The 23,118-nt window shown below is 33.5% G+C and overlaps 1 protein-coding gene across 5 annotated transcripts in view; it reads right to left on the bottom strand.

Moving 5' to 3' along the window:
- The window catches only part of LOC100575771, a 92,928-nt gene that overhangs the window by 4,312 nt on the left and 65,498 nt on the right, over positions 1-23,118 (bottom strand). For 3 of the 5 annotated variants that reach the window (XM_029486883.1, XM_029486885.1, XM_029486884.1), the window contains exons 2-3: positions 18,247-18,385; positions 9,691-10,022 (exon numbers count right to left, since the gene is read on the bottom strand). In XM_029486883.1, coding sequence (XP_029342743.1) covers positions 9,691-9,981 — 291 coding nt within the window. In that variant the 5' untranslated portion in view covers positions 9,982-10,022; positions 18,247-18,385. Of the gene's footprint in view, positions 1-9,690; positions 10,023-12,241; positions 12,723-13,683; positions 16,286-18,246; positions 18,386-23,118 lie in introns of those variants that run through there. The other 2 variants (XM_016808564.2, XM_003247963.4) reach the window with 2 other exon arrangements.

The following is a 23,118-nucleotide window of genomic DNA, read 5'->3' as shown; positions in this document are numbered from 1 at the left end:
GGCGTAATTTGGTCATTTTTGTGAGGGGGATGACATTTTTTAACATTTTGCCCCCCCCCCCCAAAAAAAAAAAAAAAATTATTTATCATAAGCACCTTTCAGTGCAATATATTTATAAATAGTAAATATTAAAATTAAATATCAAAACTCCACACGAATGATTAATTTAATATCAGTACCTATATCACAATATCAAATTATGAATTATAAAACTATAAGAGTCGAATGCCGATTGTAACTGTAACTTATAACCGATGTTCGATTACCGAATAACGACGAAACTAGGAAAGTCACTACGAAAATTCCGATTAAGTGTACAAATCGTTATTAAGTTATTTTTTGTTCAGTACTTCAATGGGACGATAGTCTTTAATCTAGATAAAATAATCTGATAATCATCGAGCGTCGTCGATCCACGAAAAAATAATACTCTTATCACTCTTATCATTTTTCGGACAACTGCCAGCTAGCCGAGGCATTTGATATCAATAATAAAAATAATATATTATTAGATAAAGAAGTACATAGGTAAATGTAGTTAACCAGTCTTAAAAAAAAAGGTCATGGGGGAGGGGGATACGACACCCAAATCCCCCCCGCAATTACACCACTGATTTGGACGACAACATACATTTCGTCATATATTTCTTATTCCGAAGAATATTATTTTGTAGTATTTCGATGTATAAAAATCAAATTAACCTATAATTAATTTATAGTTTAACTTATTTAGTTATAATTGTTTAAAGTATAGGGAAAGTAATAACTAATAGTATAAGACGTATGCGCATAGGTACCTAAATCATTATATATACCTGTCCGGACAGGTTCTGAAAAATATTCTGCTTTGAAATAAGGAATCAAAAATGTATATTGTCATTAAAAAGTAAAAACTTGAAAACCAAAAAACTTTTTATATTTTTTTGAGATATTTGTTAAAACAATATTTTCAAAAACTTCAAATGTTTTTTAACGAGAGTTCTTTGCTGAAAGAATCACCCTGTATTCGTATAATATGTAACACGTAATAATAATATTATGGTAATAAATAGTAATATCGTTATTATAATATATATGTCACAGACGGCAGCGTCGTATATTATTATATCGCACAATACGCGCCAGTTGTAATCGTGTCGGAAAAAATACAACAACCCGCCCCTGGATCATGAAGTTTGATGAGTTGACGGTTTGTAACAGTTGTATTGTTGTTGGCGTCGTCGACGTGTCCGTCGTCGGTTTTGGTTTTTAAGAAAAAAATCAGTTTTTTTTCATGTTGTTATAAATTCATTTTTTAAATACTTAAATTTGTAAACAATAATAATCGGCGGTATACCGTCCTCTACCCTCTACATAATATTGCAGACCGGTCGGTTATAATATATTATACGACTTACTTTATTATAATTATTGTTGGAATAATAATATATTTAATTTATGTGTAGGTACCTACATAATATTTTGTAGTCCATACCTACTTACGATATTATGTTACGTATAATATAAGGTCCGTTAGAAGTTATATAGATATACCTAGTACAATTATCATTTTCAGATTAGTTTTATTTATGTATATTATTATTAATTTTTTTTTTTGCCTTGACTGGATTTGTTTTTTTTAAACAGGCGCCTGGCAGCGACCATGACGATCGATTGATCGATATGGATGAACGTTATTGGGTGTTGGTAAGATTTTTTTTATCACTCACTACATTGTACACAATCTATCCCTACGCTTCATTTGTACAATACGTGAAATTTATGACTTGTCAATTTGTACGATAAATAATTTATATGTATTTTTGTTTTTTTGTCGCGTCCGATAACTTCTTTATAAACGTGACCACCAAAACAATAATAACGATAATATTCGGTAGGCCGACAATGTACTGAAACACTTTGTTCGGAGTTAATTCGAAAATATCGTCGCGTCAACGGTTTCTAATAATATATATAGTACAAAATAATAGTATGCATTGTGACCATTTGGTGCGAGTGAAGAATATCAACATCTAAAGACTATAATATTAAATCAAACACTATAATACGATCCGATAATAATACGATATGATTTAAGAATAATGGTTATAGGTACGATATATTTTATATTAGATATATTAACGTATTATTTCACATTCAACGAGGTTTTATTTCCTCAGTGGACATGATTAATATATAAATTTACACCACAAAAACGGAATTATATTGAGAAGTACAATACACGGTTAGTAGGTACTCGTCTGAATATTGTCGTAACTATGAGAGTGTGAGACGAAAAAAAACAATAATTATTACACAATTATACCACATACCTACTATGAGTCAACGCATAATAATATAATATTTGGTTTTAATCGCAACAGTCGAGTATTATACATGTACATTGTGCATATTATAATGCATAATATGCACAAGACGTGCGTTTTTTTTTATAAATCCACCTATATGTTATACAGTATAATTACGATTTTAGATTTGAAAACAAAGTCAAAACGATAAAAGAAAATTAACCGTCATTCGCCGGGTGTGTAAATAACACTAAATAATAATATATGTGTCTGCGTGTTTGAAGTAAGTATACTGAAAAAAAAGTAATTTAATAACAAATCTGAAATCGGTGAGAACTCGTTATGTCATATTATTATCGTTTTATAATAAAGTGCATTACAATAACGTCAATATTTATTATCACACGTACTCGTGTATAAAATATTATAAATATATGTATGTATATGATCATATATAGGGAATATTATTGTTTGAGAAAAAATATAATAATATAATATAATCGGACAAATCGATGTCGATCTATTTATTGCGTTTGTCAATCATATTATACTAAATACTAATATTATAATACATTATGATATTATTGAATATTGTTCTATATGATTCGACGTGGGGGGGGGGTCGCTTATTGAACGAAGGTGGTCTCCCCCTTTGGAATTTTTTATCTATTGATTTATCATATTTTATTGTTAAAATCAAAATCCATATCTTCTATTAAGAAACAATTTTTTTGGGCATAACGTTGTCCGAAAATAGTAAAAAAATGTACATCCTCCTCAACCCCCCCCCCCCCCCCCCCAATCGACCATCATCAAATTTGAGCTCACCACTAATCAAACATGCAGTTATAAGTGTAACACCTGTATATAATATTACAATCAATAATTGAAATAAAAATAAAGACGAATTTCTCTGTATGAAAATATTACGTTTTTCTGTCCGTCGCGCTTGGTTTATATAGAAAAACGAAGAGCGAAAATTGTTTTTAAAAAAAATTGTCGAACCGAGTCGGCGGCGTCGTTTGAAACACGGTACGGCACCAGCCTTGGCTTTTATCGCGCTGTGTTATTGTTATTGGTGTCGTGTCGTTGTAATAATGTCGTGCGACCACCACATGTCCGGTCGTACGAAGAGCTGAGCGCGCGATAACCGACGGCGGCGAGCGATAGCGACGAAATTATAATACGCACTGCGGTGCGCGCGACGACGGTTTTCGCGGAAAACGCGTTTGTTTTTCCGCCGACGCTGTCACCCGAGACGCGCGGACGGCGTATAACAATGTTGTAACAACATTGTTACGATAATATTATTACGGTCGGTCTGCCCGTGCACTATGAATGAGAAATAACGGCCCGCGAGGATTTCGCTGAAAATGCGTCCGACGGCGACGGACGGTCTGCGGCCGACGACCGGCGCCACTCTGCACGCGTCGGCCGCGGTGGACGGCGTCAGTGATGGGCAACGGGCGCGGGAGGGAGGTAGATTGTGCGCACACCGTGACGGTCCCATACGCGGATCGTAATGTATTTTCATTTTTTATGTTACAATTCCTTATTATCATATCGAAAATATAATAATAATTTTAATTTCATATTATTATTGTCATGTTTATTATTTTTTATATAATGTCTCGGTAGTTATTATATTATCATGTGTTAATTTAAGAGGCGACGGAACATAATACAACACTTCCTTAACGTGCGCGATTGATGCATATTAATAAGAATGGATATAATGTATCATTGTATAAGGCAGAAGTCCACGTGAGGAGCGTTCATCACTACGGATAAGTTATGGGGTGTTGTAACTTATGAGTTATAGATTTCAAGTTATTAGGTCCATCCATAAAACCATATTTTAATATAGTACGTCTTAGGAATCTTTTCTGTGTTATCTACAAATACTATTTATTCATTATACATTTATACCTATATCATCGTTCGTATTATGTTTTCAGTTATCACTAGTATTGTATAATATTGTAATATCGGGTTTTTATAGTCTACGTAACGTGCTATAATAAGCCTAAATACGAGGTTCGTATTATATATTTTGTGAAACCACCTGTGGATGTGCCGCCCAGTCCTTTATATAACATTAGTTCAGAAGCTAGGTAGCCGAGAGGCCGTTTTTATATACAGAAGATTCAGAGTTTGGCAAGGGAAAATTTCTCGGAAACACGTATAAAAATGGTACCCAATGATAGTATTTTCTTACGCACTCGAATCGTTCCATATAGACTGTAGTAAGTTTAAGTCGACGTATAATATAGAATATTGCAACAAATCGAGCAAATAACGCTCACGTACTGCAAGACTATTCGTGTAAAATAACAATATTAATTTATACTCGAGTGTACGATTTGTATTTGATTTTTTTTCTCCTAATATACCTACATATGCATAATACTAACTAGCAAGAGTGTGAAAATTGCAGATAAGACTTGCGGAGTCCGATGTACAATAATAATAATTGCAAGCGCACAATATTAACGATTAAGCGCAAATTCCCCCGCACTGTCATCGTCGTCGTCCCACGGTCGACATCGCATAATATTTTCCCCGACCACCGGCTCCGTCCTAATTAACAGCAGATCGTCGTAGGTAGTTCTCTCTCGACGATTCTTTTCCACATATCGTTATAATATTATTGTATAATATCATTTTAGTAAACGGCATTCGGACTCTGTTCGCAGCACGCTCCGAGTAAGCTCGCACTTGTAATCCGAATCACCGCCTCGTGTCTATAATTGTTATGGGCATATAGCAGTTTTATTAATATAATATTGTTTGCTCTAGAGAGAGCCCGTCAGTAGGATACAAACGTCCAATGCGCGTTAAATGTAAATATAATAATAATATGTAGTCACTACAGCGTCGAGTAATGATGAAAATATGAAAAAAATAAAAATCACAAGTGCCGTCCGTCCGTTAGTTCAGTGTCTGTTACCGGCCCGCGTGTAATATTAACATAATATTATAATATTATCATATTATTTGAATCCGTGTTTTTTTAAAAAAAAAATTATTACTATCGGTATTATAATTTTTTTTCTCGTTGTTGTCCCGTCGACAACTGCAGGCAGGGTAACGAGAACATACGTACGAGAATAAAATTACGTAAATGGCGTTTTTTTTCTTCAAAACTCCAGCGTGTGTGATTGCTGTCCGTTTTTAGTAGTTCTCCCACGCGCGAACACTGCGGCGCATGTGCGCGAAAAAAAAAACATTACTTTCGGACGTTTCGAATATCGTTTATTAAACACCACATACACACATAAACATAATATTATACATTTATACATATAGAAGATATCGAAAATTATCTTGATTGTTTTTTCCGCTGATCGTGTATAGACGTATTGTTATAATAGTGCGTATAATTTTACGGATAGAAAACGAAATGAGTCATCCAGAAAAGTATAAACGCATTGAGTTTTTATATAATTATTCGTGCGTACTGCGTACGCATACAATATAATAATAATAATAAATTATAATCATTACGAATTTAAACGATAACATCATAGCGAGGTTTAAATTGGGTTATAGTCTGGTTCAAACGCGTTCTAAACAATTTTTCGTATAGGTATAGAAAGTGTCAGTTTTCTACGCATGCCACTTGTGCTCGTCTGAACAAAAATGAAAAAACGAACTAGAAACTAAAAACTTTGGTGGGCAAAAATTTGGTAGTTATTATATTGTTATTTATACGCTTGAATACAGTAAAAACATCCAACAATGTACGAAATTAATAAATAATGATTATATCACCGTCTGAAATCTCGTCAAAACAATTTTCACTTAAAAAAGTTTCATATAGGTATATAAATGACTAGAGTGAACGAAAGGAAAAATATTACTGTTATTCTTATTTTTATCCAGAAAAGACGAATTCCTAGAAACGCAATAATAATATAGCCACATCGTTATTTGTAAGGGGGTAAACAGAACATTTTTCCCCTTTAGCACTTTTTATTTATAATTCTATATAATAATAATATAGAGTTTGGAGCTTTTCCTTTATATTATACTCATATACAGTTGCGTCACAATAACTCAAAAACCTTCATAACTCGAAAACCTAAAGTTTATAAGTTATATTTGATGTATTTTACTCGATAAAAACATAAGGCGAATTTGATTTTATCCCCTTTAAGATTCGAGTGATCAACACTGGACTGTATAATGTATCATAGATGCGATAATAATCTAATAAGCTTACTGTAAAATGTAGATCAGAATTTGCATTATATAATAATATTATTGTGCTGTAGGCGTTATAACGTTGATGTATCATTTGGACAGCCGAGAATCATATTATATTTTATTATTATTGTGATTGTTGACGGGTTCTAACTTATGTAGGTTAACCGAACGCATTATAATATATTTTAATTTTATCGTAAACACCGATTATTGTTTACACGTTTTGTACACGCGCGTGCGATTGACATTTTGTCGCTCTCCGTCTTTGCGAATAATAATAATAATAATAATAATAATAATAATAAATAAAACCCGACGCGAAAGGGTTGTATAATTATATTATGATATTATTGTTTGTTTTTGTTTTTTTTTTGTTATGCATCTCAATAACAACTCGGCAGCCAAAGGCCATTAGTAGATATTGTTTTGTTTGATCACTTCCCGAGTTGTATAATACGCACACTCAGCAGCGGTGGCGTAGGCGGCATAATAAGAATCACGCACGTTCCGGCGGCGGCGGCGGAGATGTCGTAATTTCGCGGTGCACTTCGAGGAAAAATAACGACAAGCGGACAAGCGGTATACGTGTACGCTATACGATCGGCGGAATAAATAAATCGTTTTGTATAGGTATACCTATACCGTACAGGTACATCATAATAATATAACACGTATGACGACAATTAATGTAGTTTTTTCATATTGCTTATAACATAATATTATAACTTATAAACGGCTTCGATCGGTAGTTTTCGCAACGGAAAACCGATACGTTTCCGCAACCGCCGCCGCCGATGACGGCGTGTACCCGTTGTACGTCAATAATAATATTCTGCCGCCGCAGCTGTGCTACCGACGCATTTCGTCTCGATCGCTTTTTCCCGATATTTTCTCGTACAATACCTACGTCATAATATTATAATATCGTATACAAATATTGTTTACAATGTAGATATGCCTATAGATATATCGCGGCTCGTCGACGCACTCACACGAACAGCGGAAACAATAATTTAGGTGCGAACTAATGTATTTTTCGAAGCCGACGACGACTTGTGTTTACACACATTGTCGTACTCACGGCGGCGGCGCATATTATCGCGTGCAGACCGTGGGAACTTGACGTCGCGGTGCAGCGCTGGTTACGTGTCGTTTGAAAGTTCGAAAAAAAAAACAATAATGCTTACACGCGTGCGTATTAGTGTAATAATAATATATTATTACTTATTAGCCATTAGTAATGAAATAATTTATTCGATTGAAGAAGCCCGTCGTCAAACGAAAAAACCACCGTATTAGTCCTAGTTTGGTGAATTGGTATACGAGGACTTGAAGCCTATATTTCGTCCATCAAACCGTTAGATATATTATAGTGGCCAGTGCCGTATTTGAAGAGTTGAATATTTTCGAGATTATAATAATAATATTATCCTTTTTATACAATACTGTCTATACCTAACAAATAAGTCGGAGCTCTATGTTTTTGGACTATATTTTATATGATGACTTATACGACTGTATACTGTACATAAACCTCTTCGTTAGACAGCATATAATATTAAAAATATAATATCACAGCTTTCCTGAGGTAAATAATAACAGTGCTGAAAACGTTATTACACGACGTGCTAATTGTTTTATTTTTTTTTTTACGTAATTCGACATTAAAAAATCACGGCTCTAAGTGGCGCATTGTCTTTTTGTAAGAGATATAGACGCTTTTTCACGTCGTATCGCTTCGCGTATCCGTCAAATCGCGGAAAATCGTTCTTTTAGTAAAAATTGCGATACAATGTCAGTTTTCTCCTCAGCAGGTTTTACCGATGACACACCACGGCACTGCACACGAATTACGATCCTACACAATATATAGGTATGTTATTAAAATCGAGTGACGTTCCCGTGGTTTCGAGCAGAGGGGGTTGAACTCGCGCCGCGTGTTTGCGGTGACTTAAACGTACGACCACAAAAATAACACCGTAGACGTCGCGCGCTCGCACACACATGCGATACTTATTAACTGTATGGGTACACTTGCACAGGTCGTCGAATTCGTAATACACATTACACTTTACATACATTCATATTTTATATTTTATGTTTTTATTCCGTCCGGTCGGCATTTCCGTCTGCGTGCGGTTTGTTCGCACATATACGACAACAATGTAACTAGTTTTTAACGGACGTATTTTACGGTACCGCCCCTGAAAATGTACGACCTCCCAAACACGACCAGAGTGGCCGCAGCGGCGGCGGCGTTGACGACCGTTTCTAATCGACCGCCGATGATTCTCTCTCGCCGCCGCCGCCGCCGCCGCGCGTATTTCATTCATCTCGACCGTCGCCGAGGCGCGACCCCCTCTGTGGCCGTGCGGTCGGACGCACGCGCGCGCACTCGAAACGCACGTGCGGCGGCGCCACACGAACACGTTGTCATCGACGCCGCGTGCCGCCGCCGGTGAATCACATTAATATGTTATTATTATAATATATTAGTGTACACCTCTACCTATATGCAATGTACAATAATATTGCAACTATTATTATTATAGTTATGTCGCGTGATAATATTATTACGTCAAACCGATCATAATAGTATTATAACTTATGATCAACTCGATTGTATACGATGTATTTTTGCCGTGTATTATTTTGTCGAAATGTAGCGGACCGTAATATTATTACTGTTGTTATACTATTCCCTCAGTGGTGGGGGATAGAGGGTGGTAAGTTGATGGCGAAACCATCATCATGGATAATAGGTATACACGAATGGATAGGCCACCAGAACTTGTAAAGCTCGCAGGTATATTAAGTAAGTTCAATAGGAAGTGTTACAGTTGAGTCCTATGGATCCAAATTTACATTCGGTTAAAAAAGTAACGTAATTAAGATTAAAAAAATGTTCCTTTCCATTTTACAGACTATTAGGACCGTCAGTAAGCAATGTGATAATAATATTATATAGCGGGAGTATCAATTTCTAAAAAAATGTTCTGAATTAGGGTTATTATCCGATGGAATTCTGCAGCCATATAAAATATATGATTCCAGCAGGTTTGTGACTTAATTTGTATATATATAACTCCCATAAAATTTATATTATGTCGGTTATTTTTTTTCAAATCAATCGAAAATAAATAGTTACAATAATTTAAATATATCGTTTTAGATGTAATTTGGGAGTACTTACGAAAGCACCGGTGAACTGTTCGGCGTGCGTCAGGGCCTGACCGGCGGCCACGACAATGCCGTGAATGATGTCCTCTTCGCGCCGCATCACCGACTCCGATTCCGGTTCCGATTCCATCATAATGTCGTGGCTGACGGCGCTGCTCATCATGGCGCCAGTGGCGCCGCCGCCACTGCCGTCATAAGTCAACAGCGTGCCGCACGGGTTGTGCCAGAACGGCGTGCCGGTTGCGACGATCGAGTGCGGCGGCGTCGGCGACTGAGACTTTGACGGTTTGGCGGGTGCGGACATAGCGCAGGGCACCAAGATCAGTCCGATGACGAACGAACCGGCTGAAAATAACAAAAATAACGAAATGAGTTTTAATCACACGTAGATATAATATATTCTGATAGTGTATAGGTGCGTGTATAATATGATATATTATGGTAATATATATATATATACGTTTTATTTATTATCACATTATAATATACAGTTTGCTACCGAGTATAGTACTACCGGAACAAGAGAAAGATTTTTTTAAAGACAATAAGTCCATTTCTCGGGAAAAAAAAACCACCGAAATGAACGCGGTTGTCTCATATAGTATATAATTGATATACAACTCAATTCCAGCTATACATACTTATACCTATTTTTTAACATTACAGATCGGCCGAATCGCGTCGATATTGCTCTTGCAGACCGGTACGTTACGTATGTGTATGCACATAATATTATTTACGTTTAATTATTGCATCTTCGTCTGGCCACCCCCCAATTAGCTATACCGTGCGCGCGCGCCGATTGCGCTGCGGACGAGGGTGGCGGCGGCGGCGGCGGGAAAGAAACCACTGCCCGCCGGGCTGTCTCCGATCCGACCGTCGTCGTGGTCCATACGTGATCGTCGCGGCGTCCGAACAGCGGCAACAGATCTCTCACACACGCAGCGCACATTACTGGCTAATTATTATCGTCCGGCCGGCCGGTCGTTTGCGTGTGGTATTGTTGTCGCGCGGGGACCACACACGCGCGACGGTTTGAGAGCGCGAGCGAGCGCGCGCGCGCGCGACGACGACGACGTCTTTGGCCGCGACGGTCGAGTATAGGTATACAAGAGGGACGACGGAGACGAGGACGAGTAGAGGACTATTGTAAGAGAAGGACGAAGAGGACGAACGAGGAAGACGAGGACGAGGTGGAGGAGTGGTCGTAATAATATAGGTATATTATAGTTGCAGGTAGGTTTTTTTTTCGTATCGATTATTTATTATTATTATTATTATTTTTTTTTTTTCCATTTCGTTTGGTACAACATAGACGCGACGGCGGTTTTTTTCTTTCGAAAAGCTCGGCGAGCAATTAGCGAAAAATTCACGGCAAACCGGCGATTTTACAACGTTTTTTTCTTCTTATTTATCTTAAACCCCGTGCGATTTTGCTAACCCGTTTGCCCGATCACCGCCACTGCAGGTGATGCGATGGGAATTATTATAGGTCTTCGATAGGTATAAACATATTATAGGTATATATATGTACTATGTACCTATTTGTCGAAGCCGCTGTTCATCTCATCTCGTACATTATTACGACGACATCAGTCTTACTTATTATTGTATATATATATAAAATCTATTATAATTGTTTGTGTGCGTGTACGCGAATCGGAGGAAAAAAATTATATAATTGTTAATTGTTATCCTCTTAGAGAAACACCGTTTTAAAGTAGGTAGGCATATCATCACGTTGTATAGAAAATAGTGCTCGACGTAAATATTTTTCCGATATAATATTATATATACCTATATAACCCACACTCGTATATCTTAGTATTAACGTTGTATTATCGAGTATTTACAACTTATATATACAAGCTATATATTATTATTTGAACACGGCATCTGTTTTGTTATTGTTGTCGAAAATGACCCACCTTATTAGATGCCATTTGATTAACCGATCGTATTACAACACCGATGGTGTCTGTAAAACATACATTTATTGACCACCATGAAAGTCCAAGACGAAAAAAAACCTACATAGTTCAGAATTTCGTTTTAAGTGGCCAAGATTATTTTTTTATTATCTTGCATTATAATATGTCATAATGTTCGAATTGAAAGTGCGAATTCTGCTTATTTTACATGTATTCATAGCGATAATAGTGAGTAATTTTTCTAATATTGTTATAAATTGATTACCAAAACACACTCCCAGATTTTTGAATAAAAAAAATTTACACCTCTCAATACATAATTGTATTCATCAATAATAAAATATCAAATTGCCTATTATTTACACCACAATTTTAATTTACTTAAATTATAAAGAAAATATAAACACTTATTATGAACCTATCTGAAACACAGTTTTAATTTTTATATTTGGTAATAAACGTGTGTAATAATATAAATAATAACAAACAAAACATCATATTAAAAAAATTAATTTATCCTTCAAATAAAAAACATAATTTGTTTTCAGTATAATAAACAAAAATAATTTTTTTTTTGCTACTTGTAAATTAAAATTTTAAAATATGGTTTTGAGTAATAAAATTAAATCGTACCTATAAATGAATCAAGTCGGATTCGTTGGGCCATTAGCAAATCGAACGACCATATTTCTTGAATAATTCGTCTACATCTCTAATCCAGTTTAGGTATCGGTGACCATGTCATCGTCACAGACGGTAACTACACGTAATTTAGGTATCGCTATCACGAAAGGCACAACGACATCGACGCGCCGTCAAGCGACGACTAAAATGTACTGAGGCTACGTGAGGTACACACATTGCACGATTTATTATTTTTCGTACATAATTATTAATAGTTCAGTATATGGAAACATTCACGATCAATCGACGACTATCGATGTTATCGGAAGGCCGTGATTGTTTTATTTTCATTTGTTTTCCATTAAGATAATTAGTGCATACGTCATTTTATTTCTATGTATTATAGAAACACCTATAAGTACCTATATGTTATAACCGAAACGCGAATGAAAATCACTTGGCGCGGTACTCAAAGCTTATCGAGTTGTAAAAGTATGTCAGAATATATATGTATATATTTATAATATAAATAGGTACATATGGATCGATTACGATCACGCAATATAACTTGTGACGAATAATCGAAAACCGTAACAACTGTCGAGCGTATTGCAATGTCGCGCACGGTGGCTGTCGACGGTTATAATGTGTCGCACACGTTACTATTGCAGCGAAATAATAACAAATGACAATAAGACAAAGAATTATGACAAAGTTCGTAATGTAGATATCAACGAAAGACCACGGATTTCTATTGTTTTTTTTTTTTTGGAGGCGAATTGCACTCATTATTACTACTATCGTAGTAAGTCCAAACACTCTAAAAAATAAAGAGACTATGGCGGAGACAGAGCGTATATACGCTGCAACCCTACAAGACGTGTATCTGAAGTGAAGACTAAAGAGGCAACCTAATCGGGAGATTAATGAAAACTCGATGTAAAGATAATGTTAATATAATATACTATTGTCACCGTCACCGTCATCAAAATGCGGTGTGAGGTAAATTTTCGAACGGCTGCGAACGAAATGCAACCGGTGTCGTTTGCCGCTCGCACGGCTGCTGCAGACAAAACAACATTGCACGCAAAAGAAATGATAACAAAAACGCTAACGTGGTCCCAGCGATCAGTCGGATTTTTTCATTATTATTTTTTTTTTATTATTATTGTTAGGTGTGATAAATTCTGATATTATAATATGTATAACAATATTAAATTATTATCATTCGTCATAATATAATACATTATATTAAATAATATTCTCATTATTGAGGAGACGAGTGCGGACGTACGGTGATGGTTTTACAGCACGGTCCTGCGAATCGTGCGCGAAAAATTACTTATATGACAATATTTTGGAATAAAAGCTTATTCGATAGAATGTACGGTACGGTTGACATATAATATATACGTGAATAATAATATTATAAAGACGACTCGGGGACTCACCGATAAAAAGTCGACACGAACGGCGGGTGAAATCGAATCTCCTAGGGGCAGTTTGGCAGCGGTTCATCTGTGGCGACGGCGTCCGGCGGTCTGACGCGGTTGTCGTGACCGGCACCGAAGGCGTTCGCTGCCTGCAGTGTTCTCGGTAACAATCGACGCACCCGGCGCCTTCGTAAGACTCCATAAGGCCGTCGGAGGTCGAGTAGAAGTGTAAAAAATTAAAAACGGTGAAAAAAACGTATTCCGTCGAGAATATTAGGCACGTCCAATCGTACTGATTACGGTTAATATAATAATATTAATATACGTATATTATGTCACAAGCGTACCGAGAGAGTCGTTGTTATATTGTGCCGGCGATTGCGATGTCGATACGAACGTCAAACAAAAATAATAATAAAAAACGATCGGAAAACAATAATAATAAATGAATGTGTGTTATATCGGACGAACTGTAAAGTCTGTTGTATGTATATACGTATTATATTTGAGCTACGATACGACTCAAATTAAAAAATAATAATAATAATATTAAACAAATGGTGTGAAAACTCGCGTGCAGTATTATACGGGACGACGACGACGACGACGATGATTACAATATATTATTATATATTTATACGGATGACCACCGTCGACCGAAAACGATCAACTGAGATGGCCACCTGACTCCGGTGGACATTTAAGTCTCGACGGTGGACCGAGCGGCGGCAACAGCAGCAGAAGCGGCGGCGGCGGCGGCTAACGTAAGGGCGGCCCGCCGGGCCCCCACCCGCGCGACCGTGGGTTTTCCACCCGGCCACCGGTTGACCAATGGCGACCTGTTGAACGGGCGGGAGGACCGGCCCAAGGCGACCGGGGGTTCATTCATTCAGGACGCGCGCACGCACACACACGCAAACGTATACGCACACAGACACGCGCGCGGCGAATTTCGCGCGCTCCCCTCCGCGGACGACGACGCCGCCGCCGCGGAGAGCGCGGACGGACACACGCGGTGACGTCAACGAACGATGACATACTGCTCTGTCGCCGCCCGGCGTTCGCTATAGTTGTCCTGTCGCCGCCACTGCCACTGTATACGGTCCAGAACACACCGTGGGGGTATTTCCCATCACTACTACAACAACAGCCACTGCCACTACCACCACCGTTACCACTGCCACTACCGCTGTCACCCTGCAGCCGGCCTGGTGGCGGTCACGTTGTCGTACGACCACCACCGGGGATGATGGCCACGAAAATATTATTATTATTATTATTAAGTGTTACGATAACGATACATTGCACCGTGCAGCGCGTGTAGGTGTACCATACCATGCACTATATTAAACTAGGGGGATAACGTCATCTGTGTGGGCTTAGGTTTCGGCAGTCGCATATAATAGGTATTAAAAATAAAGTAGGAAAATAACGATTTTCGATGGAAAAACAAGTTCTAGTGATATTTGTATATAATACTACATATACATACCTAGGGTCTGTACGCGTCACCACGCACGACCGCGACGTGTCAAGTGGGACAGTCCGCGAGAAACGCAAATTTAAAAAAAAAAACGAAAAATTGATTGTAAACATTATCATCGTCATCCCCTATGGCCCATATAAAATACTATATACGTCAGTTAGTATTCCGGTGTATTGGTGACTTCCGCTTGCACTATACGAGGTGATGGTAACCTAACCTAAATATGACACTATTGTCACATGCACAAAGAGTATGACAATATTGGGTATATTTAGGTACCTATTACATAATATGAGTATACGCTTTTGTAAAAACTAAATACAATGTCAGGTGAGTTAAAATGAACGTATTTCGTATTTCCTGTAAGATACTGGACTATGAATGTCAAAAAAGTATATACATCAAATCGCTTCGATGTACTTGAATATAACTTTGACATGTTTTCTAAACCAAATAATTATCTTACCTTAGGTAGCTATTATGTTTTGATAACTAAAAAATAATTTAACAAATAAAAGAATATATTAAAAACCTAACTGAAAGCCGTGGAAGGAATGTATATTTCTGAAATGTATTCTTTCATACGTTTTGTGATCCTCGTCTTGTATACAATTGACCGAAATCTGTTGAATGTTATGTATGCTACTTACCAATTAATTATGATTTTTAACTTAATTTTTTACTTCTGATAGTATATCATTGTTTAATTGTATTGTTATTTCTATCTTCTTATAATGTTATATACTTACATATAATATTATGTAATATGTTGACCCAGAAAATTAGTTTACTATTTAGTTACAAAATCTATATGATTATGTGATCAGCTTTTACAATATTCCATATGGAATGAAAGTAACTTAGATTCACAATCCCCGCCATCGATATTCCTATTGAACGTTCTTTCAAATGGTTAATATTTTAATTGTTATCAGGACCACATATTTAGTGGAACTATAGACTGGTGACTGTTTAGGGATACATTTATAATTATTTTAATATAGTATAGTATTATGTAAGAAACAAAACACTGGGATATATGTAAGGTGGTAAAGATAAGGGTTTGTTTAAATCAAGGCTGCCCCCAATTTATTTTGGAAGTGGGCTATAATTTCAATTACTTATTTACATATTTCAATATTTGTGTGAATAATATGATGTTCGTGGGATAAATAGTTTAAAAATAGTCTAAATATTTTGAAAATTGAATTGTTTTTAGAAATTAATAATATATTATGTAATAGTGAAAATTATCAAGTCTCTATGATTAATATTTTGAAAATTACTACCAAATACTTATATATTGCGCAAACAATGGTTATTTTAATTTAATATAAAAAAAATTTCAATTTAGATTTACAATATATTTTACAGACACATACATTTTGTCATTATTTTTTGAACAAATTGAACAAAAACTTAAAGAAATCGTTTATTTCAAATGTATATAAATAGATCAAAAATATTTTTAAAGTTATATGATTGAAGTTATATTATATAAATTCCACACTTCCAATAACTCGAAAAGATTGACAAATCGATTGTGATTTTTTTTATTCTATCGAGGTTAGGTTATTAGGTCAAATTTGAGTTAGGTATATCTCGAATAATACGTAATATCTTGAAATGATAACTTGAGTTATCGTGATTCGACTGTACCTATAGGTATATAAGTATTTTTGGTGAACATTTCAAGTCTCCAAGATAAATGTTTTCTGAATTACAACACAAAAAACTAAATCGATTTTATACGAAAACTGATTAGGTTTTCCGTACATTTTTGTTAGTTTATCCCAATTACTTAGAAGAGTACCAGAGAACATATTTTGTTATTTCACTACTTTCCTAAAATCTCTACTAGATCAAATTTCGTACACGCAATGTCGAAGTTTATTCCAATCGTGACAATTCAGACAAATGAAAACATTGTACAAAATCATTGTAAAACCATTTACCAATGTCCAATTCATTCTTATCATGTTGTCCAGAATCTAAAATTAAAATAATTGGCTTCCGCTATTCCATAATATGACGTCTTCTTGACTTCATTAATAAAGATATTTTTCACTCTAGACATGGTGAACTGGAAGGATTTACAGGTCCTTGCATTAAATACTTAGTTTTTGAGTTGAAAATAATATAATGAGTGTTCTAAAAGCTGTTTAATACATTTATAATCTTACATACCTAATGTCTTAGTTCACCGATTAAAAATAAATATTTAGGTAACACACTCTCTTACTATTCATTATGAATTGAATAGACTGTTAAATACAAATTTAAGTAAAAAATAAAAATATATTTATACTAAAGAAATTAAGAAAATGATAATCAATAAATTAAATATATTATACCTATGCTAAAGTTGTTTGAAATTAAATGTGGTGTTGGTATCTTAGTCAACATTGGGGTATATATTTTTTGTTTTAAATGCTTAACACTCGTTTTAATTAACTTTGGACTTACCTATATATTTTTTAATTTTTAAATAATATACATTTGCGTACTTAAGTACAATATAATATACGAAATATCAAAACTAATACCTAGAGATTGTGTAGACTGCATAGTGCTACGAAGTTAGAATTGATTTGATAATGGATAAAAATCTAATTTATGAAATAGTTTAGGTACATAAATCAAATTATTATTTTTAATTATAATATGTCCTATTACTTATTAGTTTTTATCAATTAATTAAATATTTATGATGCTTATATCGCGTTACAAGATTTACTGATAAAAATAAAAACAAATCTCAAAACGTATATTAACGCAAGGATGGGTATGATAACAATAATAATATCTATCCTCCGGGACTGGACATTGGTTGAACACCCTCGCGAAAAACTATAATATGCTCTACACCTATATGCTTCCGGTTAGACATTTCCTGTTAGTTAGTGTAAAAATAGAAAATAGACGACGATTGACGTCATAATGGTGTGCTCATTTCTCCTTTAGATTGTCTGACGTTAATATACCCATGTAATTCTTATAAAAAAAAGTATTTGTGTGTGTGTTTGCGTATAACAATAATAATAATAATAACATCTATTCAAAGATTTATTAACGATTTTCATACATATACTTACTTTTTTTGGAGCTCTTCGAACTTGATTTCTGAATTTACTTATACAGTAGTGTTACCGATTGTGTGCAGTAGTGTGAATGCAGACACAACAATATTTTCCAAACACTCGGAGAATGCGACGTTAGTCCTTAATTGGCAAACTAAAAATAAAAATGAAATATCATTATCAGATTATTATTATTTCAAAATATTGTATATATTTGTGATTGTAAGACACATATAATAACTATACGTATCATCTACAAAATTAATATAGTATTGTTGTGTAACGCAATTGGTACGTATTATTGTCATTTAACGAGATTTTCTAAACGCATCTTGGTAAGAATCCTGATAACCAGTGATAATAATAATAATATTTAAATTTACTATAATTATTTTTGTATTCAAAATTAAACTTGCAAGACGGACAGGTTGAATTATTCGGCGTACAGGTAAATAAACGTACAAACCCATCATCGATTTCGTACGTTTTATTTTCACGTTTGAGCTGAAATAATTTTCACTCGGCGGCGTTTGGAGTTAAAAGAAAAGGGGCGTATGTGTTATCGATGTATGATTGAAACGGTCATATAGATTTCACTAATAAAAAATAGCTCTAGAAATGTTCGATATATTTTGCCCCATTTGAATTTACACCGCCGATTGTATTTTATTTCCAGGGTCAACCACATCCGAAAGTCGTAAAAAAATAAAAACAAGAAACACATAACAAATTATAACAATAAAACTGTGTGAAGTATATTTCATTTGGCCTAGTCTGTTTTTAGTTAGATATTAAAATAAAACGAATATGCGTTTGCGGTGTAACAAATTTTGTAAAATTATTTCGGTGCGTTTCAAATATAGGCCTATAGGTTCTCAATGACTAGCTGTTTGACATTTTACATTTGAATGGCTTAATGCAATATGATATTTATTTTTTGTAATAATAAACGTACTTGTTTATTCAGTGTGCGGTATATTATAGGTAAGCACTGTGTCTTGTAGATATTTGTCAAAAAATATTAGAAGCGAAGAAAACAAATCAAAACGGTATGAAAGTAATTTCTTTTTATGATGTTAAAATTTCAGTTTAGAACCGTCGTCAACTGTTATTAAAAATATGTTATTATAGGTACTAATGAATAAAAGAGAAATCAGATTTTTATTCGTTCCATATTATATTATTGATATATTTGTAAAAGACTTAATTCGTTTATGAAGAATCGACAAAATATTAACATTATGTAAACATGACCAATCTGCATGGCTAGTGAAAAATATTATATATATGAAGCCCTATAACGGTCAAAGATTTGGATAGTTTCAATTATTATGTGTAAAATATAATGACGTTAGATTTTTGGCATTTTAAGCGAAAATTAATATGAAGAATTGTATATATTGAACAATTATTATAACATTAACGATACCTATACTAAATGCCAAAATTGAAAAATAAAATTCTCCATTTAAATTACATTAGCTTTTTTTTTACTTATCGTTTTTATAAATTATTATAAGTATTATATAATGTTAGGTGACAATATACCCTAGTATTATGTTTGTACGCTAAAGTCTGAGCTAAAGTGAAAACAAAATATGTACACATCTAGTATCTACGTAGGTAAATAAAATTGATTCATATAATAAATTGTCATTGTAGAATGTTCCATTTTGAAAGTATCTGGATTGAATGATATTTCGTATTTTATATCATTGGTTTTCTAATCAGAAATACTCCAGCTTTATAAGACACTTGAGAAGCGCATTATTATAATATGGCTAATGGTAGTAAAAAATAAAAAAAATATATATAATTATATAGTATCTATTTTATTTATTATGTGATTTAGTAAAATTTGGAGTATTTTTGTTACAAACAAATATTTGTTTATATTTTTAAGTAAAAAAATTGGTACTATTTATTTTCAGATAAATCGATAAGTGCAAGAAATTCAATAATATACTACTTATGAATAATATGAATATTGGTGGCATTCTTTAAATAAATTAATTTAAATAACAACACGTACTGTTACAATATTAAAATGTTAAAAAATGTTAATTTAAATATAAATAATATACTAATACGACTTTGCGTCCTAAATCCTTGTAGTCAATTTTGATTTTTCAACAAATTGTTTGGACTGTATTTTGGCTATAATTTATTATTTATAGGTAAATTGTAGGTACTGAAACACTAAACCGTACGTTTTGAAAACTACTTGCCTGCAGTACAAATATTCTTACATTATAGACATGCATTTAAGTTTCTGGTATCCTTTGTTTGAATTGGGTACTCGTTTAAATATTATGATATACCTGCCAATAAGTACTTATTAATGTTTAACATTAAATCGTAACGTTTTTATATATACATTCAATCTGTATTGTCTGAAACAGGTAGGTATCTACCTATTTTTATGATAAAAGTATAAATTTATAAAAATATTAATCTTGTATTATGCCACTGTCAAAATGACAGTAATTTATTTAATGTACCTATGTTTTTTTTTTATTTATTAGAAAATTAACTTTCAAATATTATTTTCTCTGAAAATCAACATATATTGATGTTTATTTCATAAACGTTAGAATTAATGACAATATTAAAAATACAGAAAAATAATATTATGGTAAGTATTGTAAAGAATGATTAAAGAATAATTATTCATAAAACAAATCACGATGGAATATTGAGTTGATAGACAGCTACTAATTTTTATGTTTATGCACTGTTAGAGCGGTTCACATGACTTATAAATTATAACAAAGATTAATGTTGATTGATTTAAGTTTATATGAGTAGTGTGTTGCAAGTGTTATGTGTATAATAATGATACCCACTCATTGCTATATTATTTTACAACCGTCAACCAGTATAGCTGTTGAATTTCATTGAACTTACCAGCTTCACCTTGAATACTCAGTACTCACGTGATACTGCCTACTTTCATCATTATAATCATAGGGATTCCCCTAAAATGTTAGACTTAGTATAATATGATGATAGGTCGTCGAGACATATGAATATGACGTATCTAGCAAACATGTCTTAATTTCCATACTCAAGAGTCAAGGTCAAAGGTCTTTCTAACTTATTCAGTTAAAACAGTAAACCAACATACGTAATTCATGAATAATATTAGATTTTTATTGGCTTATATTCAAGACAAAATATTATGATTAAGTATTATAAAAAGTTTTTAAACATTTTAATAATAATATCCAATAGGTTATTATAACTGTGCGTTTTCCATAAAATATCTCAGTTTGAGTAAATTTTATCATTAGTATATTAATTATTGGTCAGTTGAATATTTTAAACAAAATATAAAGAATTAAATCGATAAAACAGTTTGATTTCATAACTTCTATTAATATTAGGTATGGATTGAAACGGTTTATAAATAAAATCATATAAGTGTATAACGTATAATAATATTATGCTATTACATCTATTATGATAAAATAATCTGTCGTAAGGTCAATTATTGGAAAACGTAGGTAGTAGGTACCTATACGTTTTGTCTGCACTTCTTTACTTGTGGTTACCATTATCATTACGTTTATATTATTATGTATTCGGACCGGTTAGTCGGTCATTTACTGCATTGCTGGTCGCTGGTGCTATACATACGCATTAATTATTAATTATTGTGTTCTATACATTTACAAAATAAACACACATTTACCTTCAACTCTGAAACGACCTATTAGTACGGTATAATATTATACATTTATACAGGTACAGTATAGTATAATATATAATCCAGCTTTACAGATAGGCACTATAGGTAGGTATATAACGAAATTGGTACCTAAAATGTTGCTTAGTATTGTTAATTATTATTTATTATACATTTATAGTACAATATAGTTCTTCAACCAAAATCTCAACAAGTTCAACACGATGTTAAAAGATATTAGAAATGTTTATATAGTATGAAATAAATAATATTAAAATAACACTACAACTATTTACGTGCAATATAATATGCCAAGTGATTGAATTGGGAGTATGTAATATAAATTGGTACTTACTAAACATGGCTAAAGGAAGTAGGAATGCACTATTGCAGGAGGACAGCAGAAGACATAGTGATGACTCCAATGTAATTTGGGTAAAAGTTTAATAAAATCAAATTAAAATGAAACACATATTTTTTAATGAACCTGTTCCTAATAAATTAGAGCATTATATGAAACAATGGTACGGTAACATCATCCAATTAAAGATAAAATTTAGGCGTACCTACCTATAATATATTAATAAGCACTTATAAATTAGACATATATATTGTAATTTATAACCAATCATATATTATCTAATTGTCTTAATATTAATACTTAGTGAATACTTATATTATACATGAAACGTAATTTTTGCTTTTACAAATAATTGTTGATATTACTGTATAAGTCTTTTATTAAATATATCAACTATAATAATTGTAAACATTAGACCCGACATTAGATCACTATTCGGTCTTATATTATTTGAAAATAATAAAATTACGTCAACGATAATTCGAATTATGCTTAATTACCTACTTAAAATTCTTCTTTTACTTTTATCCACTACATTCCTCAATGGAGTATAATACTAATATAATATCAAATATTAAAAACTTGTTCATTTTAAGCCTGTAATTAATTTACTGTGGTGTTGATTGTTTACAGAAAGACAAAAATGAACTGTATAACTGTATAGACTTTTAATATTTATGGTATTAGTATTTGAGTCGAGCACTGGACAGTGCTCAAATGTAATACGACTTATATAAGGTATTTAAAAATTATAATACTCTAGTATAACGCTCTTATGATAAAATATTAATTTGTATTATACATTGGTACTTATAATGCGTTAAACTTATTGATATCA

This window comes from Acyrthosiphon pisum, chromosome A1, assembly GCF_005508785.2.
Source record: "Acyrthosiphon pisum isolate AL4f chromosome A1, pea_aphid_22Mar2018_4r6ur, whole genome shotgun sequence".
Classification (NCBI taxonomy): Eukaryota; Metazoa; Arthropoda; class Insecta; order Hemiptera; family Aphididae; genus Acyrthosiphon; species Acyrthosiphon pisum.
This window is presented reverse-complemented; position numbering and strand designations above follow the sequence as displayed.